The 23,772-nt window shown below is 43.9% G+C and overlaps 1 protein-coding gene across 2 annotated transcripts in view; it reads right to left on the reverse strand.

Moving 5' to 3' along the window:
* PRIMPOL (primase and DNA directed polymerase) overlaps nucleotides 1-23,772 on the reverse strand; it is a 55,426-nt gene that overhangs the window by 13,352 nt on the left and 18,302 nt on the right. For both annotated transcript variants that reach the window (XM_056560109.1, XM_056560108.1), the window contains exons 3-7: nucleotides 18,435-18,529; nucleotides 7,630-7,768; nucleotides 7,126-7,270; nucleotides 6,144-6,383; nucleotides 4,376-4,538 (exon numbers count right to left, since the gene is read on the reverse strand). In XM_056560109.1, the coding sequence (XP_056416084.1) occupies nucleotides 4,376-4,538; nucleotides 6,144-6,383; nucleotides 7,126-7,270; nucleotides 7,630-7,768; nucleotides 18,435-18,529 (782 nt within the window). The remainder of the gene's footprint in view (nucleotides 1-4,375; nucleotides 4,539-6,143; nucleotides 6,384-7,125; nucleotides 7,271-7,629; nucleotides 7,769-18,434; nucleotides 18,530-23,772) is intronic.

Below are 23,772 nucleotides of genomic sequence, written 5' to 3' on the forward strand. Positions count from 1 at the left end.
CAGCTGTTCGGGACACCGCGATTTCACCGCGGCTGTCCTGAACAGCCCGACTGAGCAGCCGGGTCACTTTCAGTTTCACACCGCGATCGGCGATGTGTGGTATTAGCCGCGGGTCCCGGCCGTTGATGAGCGCCGGGACCGACGCGATATGATGCGGGATCGCGGCGCGATCCCGCTTCATATCGCGGGAGCCGGCGCAGGACGTAAATATATGTCCTGCGTCGTTAAGGGGTTAAGCTGCTGCCGGATAGCAGCTTAATGTTCCCCGTGTGGTGCGGTAAGTATTACTTACCCCTCCACGATGCTCCGGGGTGCCCTCCGGGTCCAGCGCTGGTCTTCCGGTGTCTTCTCGGCCCTCTCCGATTACGTCAATACGCTGCTGCGCACGTCATCCAATAGGAATGGCGTACGCAGCGGCGTAATGACGTCGCTACGCAGGCCCAGTAAGGCCCTGCGGAAGAAAGCAGAGGACCGGAGAAGACAGCAGAGGACCGGAGAAGACAGCGGAGAGCCCAGCGGAGGCCCGGGGACACCATCTTGAGCGGCGGGGACAGGTGAGTACAGCTTCCTATACTTTACATTGCATGAATCCCTCAACATACGATGGATTCGACAAACGATGTCTCGTTTGGAACGAATTATCATCGTATGTTGAGGGACCACTGTATGTGTTTTTTCCAGGTTAACCTAGTCTTTGTAGTTGTGACCTGCACACACACACACTTTTCCTCTTTTTGCATATGAATTACATGTGTGTTATTCACATAGGGGGAGATTTATCAAAACTTGACCAGTTGCCCATAGAAACCAATGAGATTGCTTCTTTCATTTTTCAAAGGCCTTCTCAAAAATGAAAGAAGCGATCTGATTGGTTGCTATGGGCAACACAGCAACTTTTCCTCTGGACAAGTTTTGATAAATCTCCCCTATAAACTGTATACTGTACACTACTGCCAACAAGCTTCCAACCAGTGTCCCTGACGAACAGAAAAAAACTATTTCCAATTTCCTGCTATGTGCCCTGACACGGACATGCTTATTTTAGTACACATGCAATCCTCGGTTATAGACTAGAAGTAAAGAGTAAAACATTAAACAAATGTAAATTAATTCAGAAGCAAAAATGTACGTGTCGTTTCCTCAGTGGGCAGATAATGGAATGTATAAAGGGAACTGCATGCAGTCTCACTCTTGTGTAACCACATGTTATCAACTCAAACATAGGACAAGGAATCGAAACCAATAAGATGGAACCACAGAAACCTACAAATAATGATATACGAGCTGCACTACTGTGAAAAAATCACAATATCACCTGGTATGTGGAATACTTTGCTTTAGTATATACCAATGTTTCCCAGCCAGGGTGACTCCAGCTGTTGCAAAACTACAACTCCCAGCATGCCTGAACAGCCTAAGCCTGTCCGGGCCTGCTGGGAGTTGTAGTTTTGCAACAGCTGGAGGCCTCCTCGTTGGGAAACACTAGTATATATATATATATATATATATATATATATATATACACACACACACACACACACACACACAGTGACCCCTCGACCTACGATGGCCCCGACATACAATAATTTCAACATGCGATGGCCTCTCAGAGGCCATCGCATGTTGAAGGCAGCATCAACATACGATGCTTTTTATGTCGGGGCCATCACATAAACGGCTATCCGGCAGCGCAGACTACTTCAGCTGCCGCCGGATAGCCATTTACGGTGCCCCGTAAGCTCCGGTGATGGTCACTCACCTGTCCTCGGGGCTCCGGCGCATCCTCTTCGGGATCGTCGGCGCTCTCCATCGACGTCATCACGGAGACGGAGAGCGCGGTTGTCGTTGAAGCAGAGGCCTTGCCGGAGCGTCGGGGACACCTCGGGGACACGACGACAGCGATGGATGGCGACATCCCGGGCAGCAGTGACGAGCGGTGAGGGTCCGGAGCGGCGGGGACAGGTGAGTACAACCTGCGGACCTCCAGATGCTGCAAAACTACAACAGCCAGCATGCCCGGTCCGCAGGTTGTAGACCACTGTCCTATACTTTACATTGCACGGATCCCTTAACATGCGATGGTTTCAACAAACGATGGTCCGTTTGGAACAGATTACCATCCTATGTTGAGGGACCACTGTAGTATATTAGAGCCTGCTCAATGCTACTCAAAAAGTTCTATTTGTGACTCCTTTCTCTTATGATGAAGTTTTTCTCCATGGTGGAGATTGTCACATACTGCAGTATAGACTAGAGATCTAACGCTCCGTTACTTTGTTTGATATTCAGTTTTTTCAAGAATCAGTTTGCAGGCTGGTATTGCCTGGACAGATGATCCATCCTTTATATCATCCTCATTTGATGGCTTCAAATAGGGAAAATGAAGACAAATATTAACTTTACAGAGCCTCACAGTCATCGATAAACATGGTAAAACCAATTTTATTAACCCCTTAAGGACCAGAGCATTTTTTGCACATCGACCACTGTCACTTTAAGCATTAATAACCCTGGGATGCTTTTACTTTTCATTCTGATTCCAAGATTGTACAAAGTACAGTACAAAACACTTGGACATGGAAACCTGTACCAAGTAGACCGCAACTTTTTTGTACCATACCCGTGTTTCCCGCATGGCGTTATATGGCTTGAGGACTTGATCAGTGAGATCAACTCCCCCCATATACTGATTGTAGTCCAGAATACAATCGGGCTTGAGGACCGGTGTTGTGGTACCTCGCAGAGGGACAGGTGAGCTGCCGTTACCATGATGTGTGGTCAGCATAAGGACATCCCTCTTATCCTTATACTTGACCAGCAACATGTTTTCATGGGTACGGGCACGGGACTCACCCTTAGGAATAGGTGGCTGGATCAAATTTTGAGGGAGGCCTCTCTGGTTCTTCCGCACGGTCCCACAAGCGGACGTGGATCTGGCGGCAAGGGATGTGAAGAGAGGGATGCTGGTATAAAAGTTGTCCACATACACGTGGTAACCCTTATCCAGCAATGGGTGCACAAGGTCCCAAACGATTTTCCCGCTAACACCCAGAGTGGGGGCACATTCTGGGGGTTCAATACAGGAATCTTGTCCCTCATATACTTTTAAGTGTACCCGGTGGTACTCTCACAAAGTTTTAGAGTTTCACGCCATACCGCGCCTGCTTTGAGGGAATATATTGATGGACGATGAGTCTCCCCTTAAAACTGATAAGAGACTCATCTACCGAGAGCTCCCTGAGGGGTACGTAAGCCTCCCCCAAAGTGATCTATGACTGGTCTCACTTCCGTGTCATGGCCATACTGTAGAGCGGGGTCTGGTAGAGGACGTCCCAGTGGCAGGGGGGAAGGGGGTGTGTGTACTTGGTGCAAACTCTATATAATGGTGTGAGATAAAATATCACACACAGTTATAAAAAAAAAATTTTTTTTTTTTTTTTTTTTACAATCCTACTTGTTCCTCCAGAGACAACTCACCCTGCACTAACAGTGGCTGGAGGCCATTTCTTTCAGCCTTGAGGGACACAGATGTGGGGGGGGGGGGGGGGGGGGGGTTGGGTCCCTGGCTCCTCCTCTCAGCTCTGCCTGCTGACTGACTTTAGTGGGCTGGCCGAGCTGAGAGAAGGGGACATTAACCCCTCCTCTACCAATAGCAGCACATCTGGGAAGGTGACGTGATTGCCACCTTCCCCCAGCAACAGGAGGTGATTGGCGGTGTATAATACACCGCAGATCACCTTCTAATTCTGGGTCATCGTGTCGACTGCAGACATGGGGTGGGGGGGTTGTTACGGGATGCCTGCTGAATGATTTCAGCAGGCGGCAGGGACCGGAATTCCCTGGGTCCTTAAGTCCCAGGACGTCAGGTCCTTAAGTTCCTGGGTCCTTAAGGGGTTAAAGTAGATTTCCAGAATTGCAATGCAGACAGCCTATAATTAGGATAGGCCATCAATATCCTTTCAGGGAGAGGTGAGTCTCTTGGCACTAACTTTAATCAGTTGTTCGAGGGAGCTGCAGCGCTTGGATGATGGCCTCTTATAATTGTTTACATAGCTTCACATACCACCGTACATTTAGTAGCTGCTGTGCTGAGCAATGCAGCTTTGCCCCATTCTAGTGAGACTAAGGCAGTGTTTTCCAACCAGGGTGCCTCCAGGTGTTGCAAAACTACAACTACAACAGCATGCCCAAACAGGCTGGGTGTTGTAGTTTTGCAACATCTGGGGGCACCCTGGTTGGGAAACACTGGACTAAGGAATGAAACAATACCGTAAAAGAATTGTATGGCAATTGAACAATGCATAGGATTTTTCATTAACATACCTTAAAGTAATTGACCAACGTAGCTGCTACATTACATTACAAAAAAACCTACCTCACATTGCTAATCAGGGAGCAAAGAAATATCTGCTCTTCTATCGAGTGATGTTTTGACGGCTTCATGGCAAATATGTTGTCTTCAGCCACCTCAAAAGGTACATTTTTCCCCATTTTTGAAGATTTGTATAAACGAAAATTTCTGTTTTTAGTGTAAACACCTGAAGGCAGTAATGTAGGAGACAATGAACAAAACACTATGGACATTTGTTGAATAATGTCAAAGCAACTTGCGGATAAATCTATAGTCCTCAAATTGTTTTAATTGTATTAAAGGGATTCTCTATTAAGCAAACACTGACTGCATATCCTTAGGATAAGCCACCAATGTTTGACTAGTGGGGGTCTGACCCCAGGGACCCTGAATCTGCACAATGGTGCAGTTGGACAATCCAAATAATCTTGGCTTTCATAGACAATGTAATAACCTCAACTTAAAATACCTTTTAAAAGATCTGAGAGGCCAGGTGTAATGAATACTACAAGGTATTAAATTAAGGGCTCATCCACACAACGGAAACCACCCTGAGATATTTAGGGGTAGAGATTCCATATGTAGTGGCGCTAGGACAGCTCGGAAATGTGCCATCCTCATAGACGGCAATGCATTTCCACCAAAAGAATGAACATGTTCATTCTGTCAGTGGAGACTGGGGTCCAGTGTTTCTGTGGCGGAACGTCTGCAGCATAAATTCTGTAATGTGAATGGTGCAGCAGAATCCCACTGAAAACAATGGGAGGTTGCTGCATAACATTTTTCACAGTTACGCTCAGAAAATACGTAATGTGAATGGGCCCTAAGGATGCAGCCAAATTAAAATTTTTCTACTAGCCATAAGACGATCCTTTGTTTTACCATAAAATGTACTGCAAGAAAATAAATAAAAACATTTCTAGCGTGAAGTGAAAGAACAAATGAAAAGCAAAACCAATTTTTTTCTCTGCTTACTGTGTGGTAAAACAGACATGGTATCTTTATTCGATAAACAACCTGAAGGAACATTGTTTTGTAGGCTGATCTGTGTTTTTAATTGGTAGCATTTTGGGATTGATGGGACTATGTTTTATGGGATGAAAGGTGACCAAAAATCAGTAGTTATATTTCTAATGGAAAAATGGGAAAAGGGATGTTACGAATTTATAACCCTTTAATGACACAGGGCATTAGTGTACGTATTTGTGCCCTGGTACTTAAAGTACCAGGACGTACATTTATGTCCTGTACATGACCTGAGCATCGGAGAAGTGCTCGCATAATGCACGGCAGATCCCGGCTGCTGGCAGCAGCCAGGGACCCGCTGGTAATGGTGGACATCAGTGATCAAGCTAATGTCGGCCATTAACCCCTTCGATGCCATGATCATACAGATTATACAATCCAATGGTGTGGGGATTCAATTGTACAAGGTGGCAGAAGAAGGGCACCTCACCTGCTTCGGCCGTCATCCCGGAGTACAGCAGGCCAGAGAAAAAGATCACCAATAATACTGATCGGTGCTATTTCATAGGTTTTTGGTTACCATGATCAGACTGAAGCATGATAGCTAATCACCTAGATGCCTCTGTCACTATTGCTGGCAGCATCTCAGAGGACTGGCATCGGAGCTAGCTTTGATGCTGGTCACTGACTGCAGCCGTCAGCTGATGGAAACAGTCAGCGACCACTAGGTAGGTAGAGGGCTCAGTCCCCAGGTGGCAGATCAGACACGTGACAATGTAAACTACAGCATTTTAACTATTTTTCACAGGCAGGAAAAATTGCTTACCTAGATCAATAAAAAGTTGGGTTCTACCATTTTTATCTTGCACAAATAGAGTGGACAAATCATAGATGTCCTGGTTGGCAGCATAAGGAGGTTTGGTGGATGCTTTCTGAGAATTTTTTGCATTGTCTCCACAATGTTCATCAAAATCATTCATGGATATGTTACCCAAAGAGGTTTTGGAAGGAAGAATGTATCCATTCTGGGATAATAACGGTTGTAAAGCAGACTTGATGAAATTACCTAGGAAAACAATAGGGTAAAAAGTATCATCACAAAACTGAATGGGCAATCCAAAAAGAGAAACAGACAGCTGGCACATTAAAGGGGTTATCCAGGAATCGAAAAACAGGGATAATTTCTTTCAAAGACTGCTCCCTTTCTGTCTCCAGGTTGGGTGTTGTTTCTGCAGCTCAGTTCAATTGAAGTGAATGGAGCCAAGTTGTAATACTACACCCAAAGTGGAAACAGACATGGAGCGGTCTTTGAAAGAAAATGGGTCTGTTTTTCAATTCCTGGACCACCCCTTTAAAATATATAGTCCAAAATCCAGACTCCGGGAGCAGCCAGACTCAGGAAAAGGGAGGTTTTGCAACAGCTGGAGGCACGCTGGTTAGAAATGGAAGGGATGCATGGAAGGGATCACAGGTGTATTTCAATGGGTGGGGTGGCTGAGTTGTGCAAGGGAGAAAAGTGACTTCACACTTACAAACAAGAAATCATGGGACTTGTAGTTTGAGAGAAAGAACTCCAACAGGAAATAGCCAGTGTTATGGTGATCTCACAAAATTGCCATTTAGCCCCAAGACAAGCACAGATCCTTAATAAGCATGTTGTTTACTGTCTGGCAGGTAAGTACTAAAATCACCTTAAGGTGGATAACCCCTTTAATTACATGATCTTTTAAATTTTATATTAATTGTGAAATAACTAACATATAGTTAATGCAGTATTGATAACATTACAATATGGCAGACTCACTTACCAACATGTATATTATCCTTAAAGGCTGCATTAGGCAATAAAAATATTAGGTGACGACTAAACTTTTCATCTGTGCTGGAATCCAGATTTAAAACATAATCTGCAGAGCACTTAATGCCAAAATCTTCAAGCTTTTTACTAAAAAACTGAAAATAGAAAGGAAAACACTGTAAACAGCCTAGATAATGCTACCTTTTTCTCTTTGGCACCATAGAGTGAGAATGAAGCAGGGTGGTGAAGTGCTTAGGTAAATTCATTTTGTATTACTGGGTGGTATAAAGTAAGAAATGGCCTTAAAACAAGTCATTTTGAAACCTATGAAATCAGGCAGTTTTACAGTTTTGTGCTATTAAAAATGCTGCACGTGCTCCTTATGAATACACACTTTGTCCATATGCCCTATTAGAACATATGGACATCTTGAGGAGAGGGAACAATTTCAGAAGGAATAGAAAACATTCAACTGTATGTACAGCAAGCAAATAACCTTCTTTGTTGCTCCTACCTCAATCACTAGAGCAACCATTTTTTTGCCATCTGCTCCTTGATTTGCTGGCTTATAGAACTCTAAATCAAAATATAGTTTACAAACGGTGTCAGCAGGAATCACTTCATAACAGTGAGCCAGGGAATGAGGCAGTTTCCTAAAAGGTAATACAAATTATATGGTTAGCAGATCAGATTAAAATTGTGGATTCAAATCCGCCACATGACTGCATCTTGTTAAGTGTACTACTTTATTGGGAAAGACAGTCCGCTCCCAAAAACAACATCCAGAAATAAAGTGTTGCTGTCATTAGTAAAAAAAAAAAAAAAAAAAAGACCTGTATGCATAATAATATGCATGTGTTAATATGTAAAATACCTTTTGATCTATGTATTACTGGAATGAGTCTTTCTGAATTCCTCTCAGAGGCTGGGGGCATTTCCCCTGGAGTATAATGAGCTCCTCTCCTCACCCCTCCCCTGTCATGAGGTCTGCACAAACATTTTTACACTTTCTGCCTAAATGTATGCATCCATATCCATTTTGCATATAAATAATAGTTTAGCACCTTGTATTGCTTGTCACTGTACATGTGAATGCTTCTCCTGAAGAGGATGCAATCTGTCTGCATCTTGTCCGGATCTCACAGGTTTCTCTTCACACGGTTGAAAGCTGGATTATACACTGTACTGAGTGAGCAGAGGCAGGGATGTGGAATTCCTATCGCCCGACGCGCGGGACATGCAGTTCCGGTTGCCGGGCAGGTGAATTTTTCCGGCCCTTAGCCCGGCTTTGAGCAAGCAGGGCCGGACCTGACAAGCACGCCGCGCTCTGCAGTCTGTATGGAGCGGGCTCCTGACTCATGCCCGCTCCATACTCTGCAGCCCCCGGCTGTGGAAACTTGCATCCTCCGAAGCAGAGCAGGGGAGATGAGAAGCTGTCTCTCCCCTGCTCTCCCTTCTTTCTGCCATGCAGACGTGCGAGGGGGAGGTGAGGCGGTGTGGCTTCTTGCACCCCGTGCAGACCTGGGTCCTCTGCCTTCGCTCCCCCCAGTTCTAGCTTTGGAGAGCTGAGGGGAGGAGCCGACGCAAGTCTGCATGGGGCGCAAGTTTCACACCGCCACTAATAACTAGCATGCGGCGCTCAGCAGTCTGTATGGAACGGGCTCCCGACTCCTGCCCACTCCATATTCTATACAAAGAAAGAGAAAAACTCAAACAAAGAGCAATTGCTACTGATAAATATGCAAAATTTTTATTAGTATATCCAAAATGTTAAAAAGCGTCACACATATGTGACTGATTTCGATAAGGATAAAATACCAGGTGTGTATGTATAAAGCAATACAAAATGAGATGTCTCAGATACAACCAGAAAACATGTAGGTGGATCAGGTACAGTAGAAGTAAAAATCACAATGGATGTATATATAGTGAGGACAGGAAATGATGTAATATGGCTCCTATTCAAAAAGAAGTAACCAGGGGTCCAGAAAGGGCCCCAGTAGAATGAGAAGCTAACTGCTATATCACATAATTGGTATAGAGAATGGGCCCAAAGTATAACAATAATGATTAGTGAAAAAGACCTCACTTACCCATAATGGAAGCCTGTAACCACCGTCCCAACGTACGTTTCGTCACCCGACTTTCTCAAGGGACGCTCCATATTCTGCAGCTCCGGCTGTTTTCAGTAGCTGGGGGCCGCCGCTAATAGCCAGCATGCGACGATCGCCACGGCTGGCTATTAACCCTTTAGATCACTGCTGTCACAGCTAACAGCAGCGTCTAAAGGGTCATGTGAATGCTCCCTGGTGGGCTAGTGGGGTGGATCGCACCCCCGCAGCATGATTGCGAGGGGGGCGATCCACTATGGAGGTAGTCGGAGGGCTTACCTCTGTTCCCTGCTGTCCCGTGGCTCTGTCATTGATAGAGCCTGGCTGGACCAGGCTCTATCAATGGATCACAGAGCACACAGATCAATTGAGTTCACTTGAACTCTATTCATCTGTATGAGGAATCTAATGATTCCTTCTAGAAGTCTAATAAAGTGTAAAAAAAATTAAATAAAAGTTTTAATAAAAGTTTTTAAAAAAAATCACACATTAACCCTTCTATGTTAAAAGTTCAAATCACCCCCTTTTCCTATATAAAAACATGCAAACATAATAAAAATAAACATATTTGGTATCGCTTTGTGCGTAATTGTACGACCTATTAAAATATAATATTATGTATCCCGTACAGTAAATGTAAAAAAAAAAATACCAAACCACAGAATTACAATTTTTATAATATCCCCCCCCAAAAAAAAAGTGATTAAAAAGTCAGATCAATACCAAAATGGTACCGATACAAAAAAAGATTATGGCGCAAAAAATGAGGCCTCATACAGCCTGGTATGTGGAAAAAAAAATAAAGCTACAGGGGTCAAAAATGGTGAATTATACTCACCGATAATTCCTTTTCTGGAAGTCTCCACGACAGCACCCATGAGATTATCTCCTCCTCCTGATTGGGACAGGAAAAAACACTGAGAGGTTAAATTCCCCACCACTTCCTGTCCACACCAGTGTATTTATAAAGAACACCGAAAGGAAAGGAAAAAAAGCGCACCAAACACTACAATAAAAAACCAAAGGGTGGGATGTATGGGTGCTGTCGTGGAGACTTCCAGAAAAGGAATTATCGGTTAGTATAATTCACCATTTCCCCCCACGTCTCCACGACAGCACCCATGAGAAATACCAAAGAATTTATTAGGGAGGGACTACAGCACTGAGAACTTTACGTCCAAAGGCCATATCCTCAGAAGACAAGATGTAAACTCTATAATGTCTGGAAAAGTATGAAGGTTTTTCCAAGTGGCAGCTTTGCAAATCTGTTCTACAGAAGCTCCGGCTCTCTCTGCCCATGATGAGGAAATTGCTCTAGTAGAATGGGCCTTCAATTGTATAGGAAGGGCTTTACCTCTGGCCACATAAGCCTCTGAAATTGGGGTCTTAATCCATCTGGCTATAGAACTCCTAGAGGCTTTCTTGCCTCTATTAGGGCCAGCAAACTGAATAAACAGATTGTCATCCTTCCTCCACTGACTAGTTCTTTCAATGTAGATGAGGACAGCTCTTCTAACATCCAAAAGACTATGGGGGAGATTTATTAAAACCTGTGCAGAGGCAAAAGTTGCCCAGTTGCCCATAGCAACCAATCAGATCGCTTCTTGCATTTTGCAGAGGCCTAGTTAAAAATGAAAGAAGAAACCTGATTGGTTGCTATGGGCAACTGGGCAACTTTTCCTCTGCACAGGTTTTAATAAATCTCCCCCTATATGATTTTTCTAAGTAATTTTTTGGATCTGAACAGAAGGATGGAACCACAATATCCTGTGATCTATGAAAGGTAGAGACAACTTTAGGGAGGAAGTTAGGATCAAGCTTAAAAATGATTTTGTCATCCAAAATTCTGATAAGGCTGTCGGATAGAAAGAGCCTGAATTTCACCAACTCTCCTAGCTGTAGTGATGGCGATTAAAAATATAGTTTTGAGAGTCAAACATTTTTCAGAAATAGAATCCAGAGGCTCAAAAGGGATCCAAAGGAATAACCGCTAGAACTGTATTTAAATTCCACTGAGGACAGATATTTAAAGTCTTAGGTCTGAGTCTGCAGGACGCTTTAATAAATCTTGAAATCCACAAGTTATCAGCCAATTTTACATGATAGAGAGCACTGAGAGCAGAAACCTGTACTTTGAGGGTACTGGGGGAAAGACCTAAATCAAATCCCTGCTGAAGGAAGTCTAGAATTTTAGGAATCACCGGAGTGTTGATAGAAAAAGAATCCCCACACCAAGAGATACATTTCTTCCAGGTTTTAGCATAGATTCTAGAGGTAGTATCTTTACGGCTTATTTACTACCTTTTCAGAGAAACCTTCCTTCAGAAGAATGGACTTTTCAATTTCCATGCTGTGAAGCTGAGGTTTTTGATCTGACGATGAAAGGATTGTCCCTGGGACAGCTCTACAACTAGAGACTTTAATAGAGAGAACCAGCTCCTCTTTGGCCAGTATGGAGCTACTAGGATTAGAATGCAATGATAGTTCATTAGCTTCTGAAGGACCCCAGATATATAAGCGGCAGGGGAGGAAATGCGTATCCCATACTGAATGTCCAATTCTAAGCTAATGCATCTACTGCTAGCGGAGAGTCCTTTGGATTTAGGGAATAGAATAGATCCACCTTGTGATTTCTCTTGGTTGCAAACAGATCTATTTGAGGAACCCCCTATCTCTCCGTAATCATCCTGAATGCCCACGGAGTTAGAGACCATTCACCTGGGTCTAATATGTGTCTGCTCAGGAAGTCCGCCTCCAAGTTCCAGACCCCTTTGAGATGGACTGCTGAGATAGAAAGCACCTTGTTTTCTGCCCAAGAAAATATTTGATGCGAGATTGACTGGAGAGTTGTGTACCTTGGATCTCCCTGACGCCTTATAAAGGCCACTGCAGTCATGTTGTCCAAGTAAGGGTGGGTTCACACTACGTTTTCTCCCATACGGGAGCGCATACGGCAGGGGGGAGCTAAAAGCTCGCGCTCCCGTATGTCACCGTATGCGCTCCCGTATGTCATTCATTTCAATGAGCCGACCGGAGTGAAACATTCGGTCCGGTCGGCTCATTTTTGCGCCGTATGCGCTTTTACAACCGGACCTAAAACTGTGGTCAACCACGGTTTTAGGTCCGGTTGTAAAATCGCATACGGTGCAAAAATGAGCCGACCGAACGTTTCACTCCGGTCGGCTCATTGAAATGAATGACATACGGGAGCGCATACGGTGACATACGGGAGCGCGAGCTTTTAGCTCCCCCCTGCCGTATGCGCTCCCGTATGGGAGAAAACGTAGTGTGAACCCAGCCTTAATGAGACTATGGCGATTTTTGCAGATCTCCAACTCTTGGAGTGTCATCCATATTGCCAGTAGCTCTCCGAAGTTGGAAGATTTTCTTGCTGTCTGTGGATCCCTCTTTCCTTGGACTACTCGAGTCTCTGAGTGAGCACCCCATCCCCCTGCACTGGCATCCGTTGTTATGAGTAACTGGTTTGTCTGAAACCAACTTACTTCCTTCTCCAAATTTTCCTTGAACCTCCACCATCTTAGTGGGAATTATCACTCTTCCGTCTAAAGATTTCTGAGACTGGTCCCAAATGGTTAGGATCCACTTTTGTAGAGACCTGGAGTGAAACTGAGCCCGAGCTACTGATTGGATGCATGATGTCATATGACCCAGAGTGGACATTGCTGTCCTGATTGTACAAGAATGGAGGCTTAGAAATCTGGAGACTAATGCCTGCAGTAATATCCTTTTGGAATCCAGAAGAAAAGAGGTCTGGATCCTTGAATCCAAAAGGGTACCTAGGAACATTTTCCTGACTGGGAATAAGATCCCAGATCCAACCCAACTTTTGGACAACAAGTATTGTTCTCTGTAAATGAAGTTCAAATTGAGGAACAGAGTCCGTCACTATCAGTATGTCGTCTAGATAAGGGATAATTAGAATAGACTCCTTCCTGAGAAGGGCAACCACCTCTGCTAAGACCTTGAGAAAATTTGAGGCGCAGATGACAGGCAGAATGGGAGACAGACAAGCTGAAAGTGGCGGACCCTGGACCCCCACTGGATGGCAATCTCAAAGATTTTTGGGAATTTTAATGGATGGGAATGTGGTAATATGCATCGTAAAGATCGATAGTTGCCATCACTGTCCCCTCCTTTATTAACTGAACTGCAGACTTCAGAGTTTCCATCTTGAATTTTTTGTAAACCACAAATTTGTACAGGGGTCTTAGGTTTATAATTGTACGGAACTTCCCGTTTGGTTTGGAAACCAAAAACAGGGAAGAATAATGACCTAGGCCCCTCTACTATTCAGGAGGTTCCTCTCCTTCAGTGACTCCCAAACTGGGGAAAAATGGGAAAGCCTTGCCCCCACTGGCCTGGCGTCAGTGCTTAGGGTTGGAAGAGGACTGACCGGGGTTAGTAAAGATATTTCTACCCCTACCTCCCTTCCTGTAAGACCAATGTCCTGTTTCCCTTTGCCCCCTCTGAAAGATTGGTCTGACTGGGAAAAAAGAGGAAAAGGAGACTTTTTAGGTTGGACCTTATCTAAGGGCAATCCTTTTTTATTGTCTGCTGCTTTTTCCAGAATAGAATCCAACTTTGGACCAAACAAAAATTGTCCATGGAAAGGAAGGAAGGGAGCAGAGTTTACTTTTTGAAGTCATGTCTCCCGACCAAGATTTTAACCATAGTACACGCCTAGTGGTATTGGACAAAACAGCAGTACGAGAAGCCAGTTTTACCGATTCTGCAGAGGCATCTGATAAAAAATTAGATGCCATCTTAAGCAGGGGTAAGGATTCCAAAATCTGGTCCTTAGGGGTATCAGACTGGAGGTGGTATTCCAGCTGGTCTAACCAACTCCTAAAGTCCTGGCTACACAGGTAGAGGCTATACTAGGCCTTGACAGTGAGGAAACAGCCTCCCAGGTCTTTTTAAGCAAACTCTATGCCTTTCTATCCATTGGATCTTTAAGTTGTGTAGCATCCTCGAAAGGCAGAGAGGTACGCTTTGCTTCCTTAGCAACCGGGATATCTACTAATGGTATCGTGTCCCAGGTAGTAGAGTTTGCGTCATCCAAGGGATATCGCCTTTTTAGACCCCTAGGAATAAAAGCATTCTTTTCTGGCTTAGCCCATTCATCTTTAATAATTTTATGCAAATTTGTATGAACAAGGAAAGAACAGGGTTTCCTGTCTCCTAGGCCTCCAAAAAGCTCATCATGGATAGACTTAGTCTCCTGAACTTCCTCTAAATTCAAGGTAGTACGGACGGACTTAAATAAGGATTCTATAACATCAGAATTAAAACAAGAATGTTTTCAAAGAGAGGAATCTTCCTCTTAATGAGGATTTTCCACTTCAGAATCCGAAAAAGATACAGTTTTAGTCTTTTTTACAGCTGAGACATTAACCGAAGTAGTGGATGCCACAGGGGTAACGGGTGCAAAAGAGGCTAATGCAGAGTGCATCTCTGAATGATTTATGGATTTAATTTATTGCATAAGAGTTGGAGAGTCATCTTTTACTACTGATGCAATCCATGATTTACACAGAGGTTTAGAAGCAGATTCAGGAAACTCCTTTTAGCAAATAACACATTTCTTAGGTTTTGATTTTTTCAGTTTAACCGAAGAACCTACAGAATCCTTGTCTCCCTGCAAATACAAGGAAGAGAAGGATAAAACACCATGCAATGAAGATAGTACTATGGGCCTATGGGTTCGCCCTGGCCTAACGGATCCTGGGATCACTGGAGGATCTGGAACTTTTGAAGGTGAGTTCATGATGCAGCCTTGTATTATCCAACGCTGGAATCAGGTAGAGCAGCTTCCATCTGGGAGAGGGGCTTCCTATAGGTACACAGCCGGTCTCCAGATTCAAATTCCCCGCTCCAGCGCGGCCGGAAGTGACGACAGACGCCAGCATCGGCCGGAAGGAGATCTGCCGGGAGAAAATAAACTAAGAAGCGCTCGCGCGAGGTAAAGAACTCCTCGCTGAAGGCAGAGACCGCTGTAAGGAGACCGCACAGAGACCCACACGCTACACTGTGCTCCTGCGGCATTCCTCTGCCTCCAGGCTCCCGGAGCGGATCCACTGGTGTGGACAGGAAGGGGTGAGGAATTTAACCTCTCAGTGTTTTTTCCTGTCCCAATCAGGAGGAGGAGATAATCTCATGGGTGCTGTCGTGGAGACGTGGGGGGAAAATGGCAATTCAAAAATTCAAAAAAGTTCCGATTTTTTTTTAAATTAGTAAAACATGACGTACACTATACAAATCTGGCATTGCTGTAATCAGGCGACCTAAAGTATGAAACCAACATGTTATCTCAACCACAAGGTAAATGGCGTAGAAAAGAAAACCACCATATCTGCAAAATTATCTTTTGCTATTTCAATTTTACTTCACCTAATATATATTTTTGGGTTCAGAGAATATGTTATTGAAAAATTTAAAGGTATTCTTATAGTGAGTAGTTATGGCTATTATGAGGCGAGGAGGAAAAAGAAAATTGGCCTGGGCAAGTGGATAGTCATGATAGATTTTGCTCCATTTTAGTAGTTTTTTTAATACAATTTCCACACCCCTGAGAGGAGAGAGAAAACCACCCCCCCACTCCCCCTCCCTTCAGAATTTAGGTCCTTTTCTTAGTAACCAGGACCAAAGAGCCCAAGATACCAGGGTTCGTTTTCAAAATTAAAAAGAGACAGACACCCCTAGTGGCCATGTTTTTAACCCCTTAAGGACTGATGGTTTTTCTGTTTTTGCACTTTCATTTTTCCTCCTTACCTTTAAAATAAATCATAATTCTTTCAATTTTGCACCTAAAATTGCATATGATAGCTTATTTGTGGCACCACCAGTTCTACTTTGTAATGACATAAGTCATTTTATCCAAAAATCTACAGCAAAACAGAAAAAAAATCATTGTGCAACAAAATTGAAGAAAAAAAATGCCATTTTGTAAATTTTGGGGGCTTCATGAACATATGTTCATTTTTATTTACACTTTTTTTTTTTAAATGGGAAAAGGGGGGTGATTCAAACTTTTATTAGGGAAGGGGTTAAATTATCTTTTTTTTTTACTTTATTGTGGCTATAATACTGCACTAACTGATCTTTTACATCCATCTTTGTTATCTCATAGGATAACATTGATCGATGATTCTGCCGCTTGACTGCTCATGCCTGGATCTCAGGTACTGAGAAGTCATTCGGCGATCGGCGACGCAGGAAGAAGGCAAGGTCCCTCCTTGTTTCTGCCAGCTGTCCGGGAGGAGTTTACTTTCACTTAAGAAGCGGCGATCAACTTTGAACGCGGCGTCTAAAGGATTAATAGCGCGCGGCACCGATCGCAGTGCCGCGCACTATTAACCCTTATCATATTGGCTATTAGCCACGAGTCCCGGCCGTTGTTAGAGGCCGGGCCCGACCCGCTATGACGTGGGAGCGGACGCAGGGCATACAGGTACGCCATGCATCCTTAAGGAGTTAAATATTTATTTCACATCTTTAGCAATACATTTTTTTAATGACGTATATTAGGAAAATGCTTCATTTTTAAAGGGGTTATCCACTATAAAGGTGACTTTAGTAGTACGTACCTGCCAGAACTGGGTATTTCCTGTTGAATTTCGTTCTCTAAACTACACATCCCATAATTCCATAGTTTGTAAGTATGAGGTCACTTTCCTCCCTCCCACACACCTTTCAATGCAATACCAGTTTTTCCTAATCAGGGTGCCTACAGCTGTTGTAAAATTAATTCTCTCCCACCCAGTGGTCGTTCCACCCACTGATGCAGGACAGACTCCCTCTGATCACCTGACGAGTGATGGTCTCGACACACTGCAACCTGGGAAATCCCAAGACAATTTTGTATGCTGCTGAAAATAAATATTGGGGCGATAATCACAGAAGAATTGTGGGAAAACCGTCACACACAGGTACAGACACTATACTATGAACTACTCTAACTTTGCAGCTCTTGTAGCATAGTCAAATAAAAAAAGATTCTGCAATACCCCTTTAATTAATTATTAAATGGAAAAAGCTGTTTCTAACAACAGTAACATTGTAAAAATAAATCCTTTAGGTCCACAGGTAAGCGTAGAAGATTTTTTAGAATGTAAACTTTTTACTTTCTGAAAAATCATGGCTTTCATTTTTAAAGCATTCATGAAATAATAGTAACTAAATGTTCCAATTGCTGGCCAGTGGAGTACCAGTGGAGTACCCCTTTAACGACCACAGAAACTACAACTCCCAGCAAGCCCAGAAAGCCTTCGGGTGTCTGGGCATGCTGGGAGTTGTAGTTTCGCAACCGCTGGAGGCACCCTGTTTGGGAAACACTGTCATAGCAAACCTTCAGGAGCTGTCCAGCGCTCCATGACTCACCTCTGGCCAGGTTAGGGTTAACAATCCTCCAGCGCGTCAGGCCCGATGCTGACATCACTGTGGCACATGCGCAGATGATCCTCCGGAGCGAGGACCAACTGCGCATGCGCCCATCACGGCATCAGATTCGCCGAAAGCAGCCCAATCCGCAGTCAGCTTAGAAGAAGCTGAAAGTAAGAAGGGTGCGCGCTGATGACGACAGAGCATTCCGTCGCGCAGGAGGCGGGCACGTACGGAGCGAGGGGCAGGCCGGCCTCCAACACACCACCCTCCAACGGTGACGTCTCGGTGGCAAGATGGCGGCAGAAGAAAAGAAAAAAAGTGGTCAAGGCTAGGCAGGAAGCAAATGAAGAAACCAGCTTCCGGGTCTGGAAAAAAGGTAAGTAAAACACCACATACAGAACCGTTAGCAACATTAAAAAAAGCCATAATAATATATAGCCACAGAGCTAACTAACTGCCAAAAGTAGGTTAAGGCAGTGGAGAACCCCTTTAAGGGGTTGAGTATATGGGTTATTCTGATGTAGAAATGATCCTAACAGATTTTTTAAAGCCAGCAACTGTTTAAAAGGTTTGCCTGGAATAAAAAAAGCTCGTAAACATGGATAAAGATTGTTCTTATAAAAATGTTGTTTCCTTCTTGGGGTGGTTAAGAAAAAAAAAAAAAATAAGGCAGTTTTTTTTACTTCGTTTTTCTAAACCAAAACCAGAAGTAGGTTCAAAATTACAGGGAAACATAAAGGAAGGACAAATACTTCCATCTTAAAATAATGTTTGTTCAGTAGGAGAAGATATACAAAATACTTACATGTAATAAAACCAAAACTCTGCGTAGGTTGTCACCAGGTAAAGCCTTCTCTCTATATCATCAAGAATAGTCTCCAATGCAAAGACGTGAACATCCTTGAAAAATATAAAAGCTTATTGATTAATGGAAGGTAAATAATAGATGCCAAGTATTGTTAGAAATAATTGTTGCCCTTTAATTAACTATTTAACTGTGCCTTGCGCAGAGATAGAAAAAAAATACCCATTTAAAACCATATTAAAATGTCATAAAAAAAAAAAAAAAGATTTTTATAGAAGAATTTTTAAATAAGGCTTTTTATTCTTACATTTGTAACATGTATGGTTTCAGGCATTTTACAACCCTATAGACAACCCTTTGGGGAATAAACAGCAAAATAATATACCTAGAGAATGTTGTGTTTATAAAAAAAAAAAAAAAAAAAAAAAAAAAAAAAAATCACATACTGAGAGAAAAAAACATTGTTTGCAGTGCGTATCCTTGTAGCAGTGTTACCCAACCAGGGGACTTTAATAAAACATCTGGCCACACAAAGGAAAAATAAAAAACTAGGGATGCAGTGAAAGGGAAATTGTGGACAGAAAACGAAACAGAAAATTTAGGCTGTGCTTGGCCGAAACTTGAAACCAAAAATGCATTGCCCTGCCCACTTTTGTTCAATATAGTTTTTGTAAAATTGTATTATCAGAATTTTTTATTTACTGATGTACTTGAAGGGGACTCTGGAACACATGCAGGGTGGCTATAGAGGGTACTGGCCGGGCTTGGCACTACAGCACTGCCACTTACCATACATAAAATGAAAAAACATAAAATGGGGATATTGGATATAAAATGGGGATAAATTATCTTATTGCTTCCTCAGAATTTCATGTTCCTGATATAGTCTGTACACACTCTGTTGTTGCGTTTCTCCCTCCCCTAAAGTACTGGGTGTGTTTAGCTTTTTTTCCCTCCTCACCTTCTAATATTCATAATGCATTGAATTTCCCACCTACAGACCTATATGAGGACTTGAGGGGTTTAACTTTCAGCTTCCCCGTTCTGCCCAACCACTGTAAGCTGGGCAAAACGGGGAAACCGAGGAGGACTAGCACCGAAGTCCACTTACCCATCGGCGCTGATCGGCGGCAGCAGAGGACGTCGATGCGGCTCCCTGGATCCTACGGAAGGCGGCGAGTTGCCTAGCAACATCTGGAGGACTACAGTTTGAGACCACTATACAGTGGTCTCTAAACTGTAGCCCTCCAGATGTTGCAAAACTACAACTCCCAGCATGCCCCGACAGCTGTTTGGGCACGCTGGGATTTGTATCTTTGCAACAGCTGGAGGGCTAGAGTTTGGAGATCACTGTGCAGTGGTCTCTAAACTGTGGCCCTCTAGATCTTGCAAAACTGCACATCCCAGCATGCCCAAACAGCTGTTTTGGCATGCTGGGAGTGGTAGTTGTGTACCTCCAGCTGTTGCATAACCATCTCCCAGCATGCCCTTCGGCGATCAGTACATGCTGGGAGTTGTAGTTTTGCAACAGCTGAAGGCACATTGGTTGGAAAATACTGAGTTAAGTAACAGAACCTAACTGAAGGTTTTCCAACCAGTATGCCTCCAGCTGTTGCAAAAGTACAACTTCTGTCAGTACATGCTGGGAGTTGTAGTTTTGGAACAGCTGGAGATTTGTACCTCCATGTGAATGTACAGGGTACATTCACCCGAGCGAGTTTACAGTGAGTTTCCTGCTTCAAGTTTGAGCTGCAGCAAATTTTTCGCCGCAGCGCAAACTCCTAGTGCGAATGTACCCTAAAAACACTACACTACACGAACACATAATAAAGGGTAAAACACTACATGCACACCCCCCCCCCCCCCAATAAAAATGAAAAAAGTACAGTGGTCCCTCAACATGCGATGGTAATTCGTTCCAAACGAGCCATCGTTTGTCGAATCCATCGTATGTTGAGGGATTCGTGCAATGTAAAGTATAGGAAGCTGTACTCCTGTCCCCGCCGCTCCCGATGGTGACCCCTGGCCTCCGCTGGGCTCTCCGCTGTCTTCTCCAGTCCTCTGCTGTCTTCTCCGGTCCTCTGCTGTCTTCCGCAAGGCCTTACTGGGCCTGCGTAGCGACATCATTACGCCGCTGCGTACGCCATTCCTATTGGATGACGTGCGCAGCAGCGTATTGACGTCATCGGAGAGGGCCGAGAAGACACCGGAAGACCAGCGCTGGACCCGGAGGGCACCCTGGAGCATCGTGGAGGGGTAAGTAATACTTACCGCACCACACGGGGAACATTAACCCCTCAACGACGCAGGACGTATATTTACGTCCTGCGCCAGCTCCCGCGATATGAAGCGGGATCGCGCCGCGATCCTGCATCATATCGCTTCGGTCCCGGCGCTCATCAACGGCCGGGACCCGCGGCTAATACCACACATCGCCGATCGCGGCGATGTGCGGTATTAACCCTTTAGAAGCGGCGGTCAAAGCTGACCGCCGCTTCTAAAGTGAAACTGAAAGTGACCCGGCTGCTCAGTGGGGCTGTTCGGGACCGCTGCGGTGAAATCGCGGCGTCCCGAACAGCTGACCGGACATCGGGAGGGCCCTTACCTGCCTCCTCGGAGTCCGATCGACGAATGACTGCTCCGTGCCTGAGATCCAGGCAGGAGCAGTCAAGCGCCGATAATGCTGATCACAGGCGTGTTAATACACGCCAGTGATCAGCATAGGAGATCAGTGTGTGCAGTGTTATAGGTCCCTATGGGACCTATAACACTGCAAAAAAAAAGTGAAAAAAAGGGTTAATAAAGGTCATTTAACCCCTTCCCTAATAAAAGTTTGAATCACCCCCCTTTTCCCATAAAAAAATGTGTAAAAAAAATAAACAAACATATGTGGTATCGCCGTGTGCGTGAATGTCCAAACTATAAAAATATATCATTAATTAAACCGCACGGTCAATGGCGTACGCGCCAAAAAATTCAAAAGTCCAAAAAAGCGTATTTTGGTCACTTTTTATACCATTAAAAAAATGAATAAAAAGTGATCAAAAAGTCCGATCAAAACAAAAATCGTACCGATAAAAACTTCAGATCACGGCGCAAAAAATGAGTCCTCATACCGCCCTGTACGTGGAAAAATAAAAAAGTTATAGGGGTCAGAAGATGACATTTTTAAACGTATAAATTTTCCTGCATGTAGTTATGATTTTTTCCAGAAGTGCGACAAAATCAAACCTATATAAGTAGGGTATCATTTTAACCGTATGGACCTACAGAATAATGATAAGGTATAATTTTTACCGAAATATGCACTGCGTAGAAACGGAAGCCCCCAAAATGGCGTTTTTTTTTTTCGATTTTGTCGCACAATGATTTTTTTTTCCGTTTCGCCGTGCATTTTTGGGTAAAATGACTAATGTTACTGCAAAGTAGAATTGGCGATGCAAAAAATAAGCCAATAATATGGATTTTTAGGTGGAAAATTGAAAGGGTTATGATTTTTAAAAGGTAAGGAGGAAAAAACGAAAGTGCAAAAACGGAAAAACCCTGAGTCCTTAAGGGGTTAAGCTGCTATCCGGCAGCAGCTTAAGCATTTTGTGCTGCCGGATAGCACTTAATGCGATGGCCCCGACATAAAAAAGCATCGTATGTCGATTTGATCATATGTCGGGGCCATCGTAGGTCGGGGGTGTCACTGTATTGAACGGCAGGGTTTCCAAAACGGAGCCTCCAGCTGTTGAAAAACAACAACTCCCAGCATTTCCGGACAGCCACTGACTGTCCAGGTATGCTGGGAGTTTAGCAAAAACTGGAGGCACCCTGTTTGGGAATCATTGGCGTAGAATACCCGTATGTCCAACCCTATGCAATCCCTAATTTAGTCTTCAAATGCGCATGGCACTCTCTCACTTCAGAGCCCTGTCGTGTTTCAAGGGGTATTTCCGTACTCAGGAGAAATTGCACTACAAATTTTTTTTTTTTGGGGGGGGGGGGGGGCTTTTTCTCCTTTTACCCCTTAAGAAAAGGAAAAGTTGGGGGCTACACCAGCTTGTTAGTGTAAAAAAATAAAATTTTACACTAATGCCCCATACTTTTTATTTTCACAAGCGGTAAAAGGAAAATAAAACATTTTTTAAATTAAAATAAAAAAAGACCCCCAAAATTTGTAACGCAATTTCTCCTGAGTACGGAAATACCCCATATGTGGGCGTAAAATGCTCTACGGCGCACAACAAGGTTCAGGAGTAAGAGCGCGCTATGTACATTTGATGCCTAAATTGGCGATTTGCACAGGGGTGGCTGATTTTACAGCGGTTCTGACATAAATGCAAAAAAAAACCCACATATGTTTGACGAATTTTCGTTAAAGTTGGATGGGAAAACGAAAAAAAAAATAATAAAATTTCACTAAAATGCTGGTGTTACCCTATTTTTGATTTTCACAAGGGAAAATAAGAAAGAAAAAGCCCCCCAAAATTTGTAACCCCATTTCTTTTGAGTAAGAACATACCCCATATGTGGATTTAAAGTGCCCTGCGGGTGCACTACAATGCTCAGAAGAGAAGGAGCAACATTGGGCATTTGAAGATAAAATTTGTCCGGGATTGAAGGCGACGTGTGTTTACAAAGCCCCTATGGTGCCAGAAAAATGGATCCCCCCCCATTTTGGAAACTACACCCCCCCCCCCCATGCAATGTAATAAGGGGTACAGTGAGCATTTACACCTCACAGTTGTCTGACAGATTTTTGGAACAGTGGTCCGTGAAAATGAAAAATGTAATTTTTAATTTTCACAGCCCACTGTACCAAAGATCTGTCAAACGCCAGTGGGGTGTAAATACTCACTGCACCCCTTATTAAATTCTGTGAGGGGTGTAGTTTCCAAAATGGGGGTCACATGTGGGGGGGGGCTCCACTGTTCTTGCACCACAGGGGGCTTTGTAAACGCACATGGCCCCCGACTTCCATTCCAAACATATTCTCTCTCCAAAAGCTCAATGGCGCTCTTTCCCTTCTGAGCATTGTAGTGCGCCAGCAGTGCACTTGACGTCCACACATGGGGTATTTCCATACTCAGAAGAAATGGGGTTAAAAATTTTGGGGGTCATTTTCTCCTTATTACCCCTTGTAAAAATGTAACATTTGGGGGGGGGGGGAAAAGGAGATTTGTTAACACTTACCGTAAAATCTCTCTCTCGAAGGATCCATTGGGGGACACATACCGTGGGTGTATCTTGCTGTCTCTAGGAGGTGTGACACTATTTTAACAAAAAAAGTCAGCTCCTCCCAGCTGGATATACCCGCCTTCAGGCTCTGAGCTAGTCAGTTTAAGTTCCAGAG

The sequence above is a fragment of the Hyla sarda genome, chromosome 1 (genome assembly GCF_029499605.1).
Source record: "Hyla sarda isolate aHylSar1 chromosome 1, aHylSar1.hap1, whole genome shotgun sequence".
NCBI lineage: Eukaryota > Metazoa > Chordata > Amphibia > Anura > Hylidae > Hyla > Hyla sarda.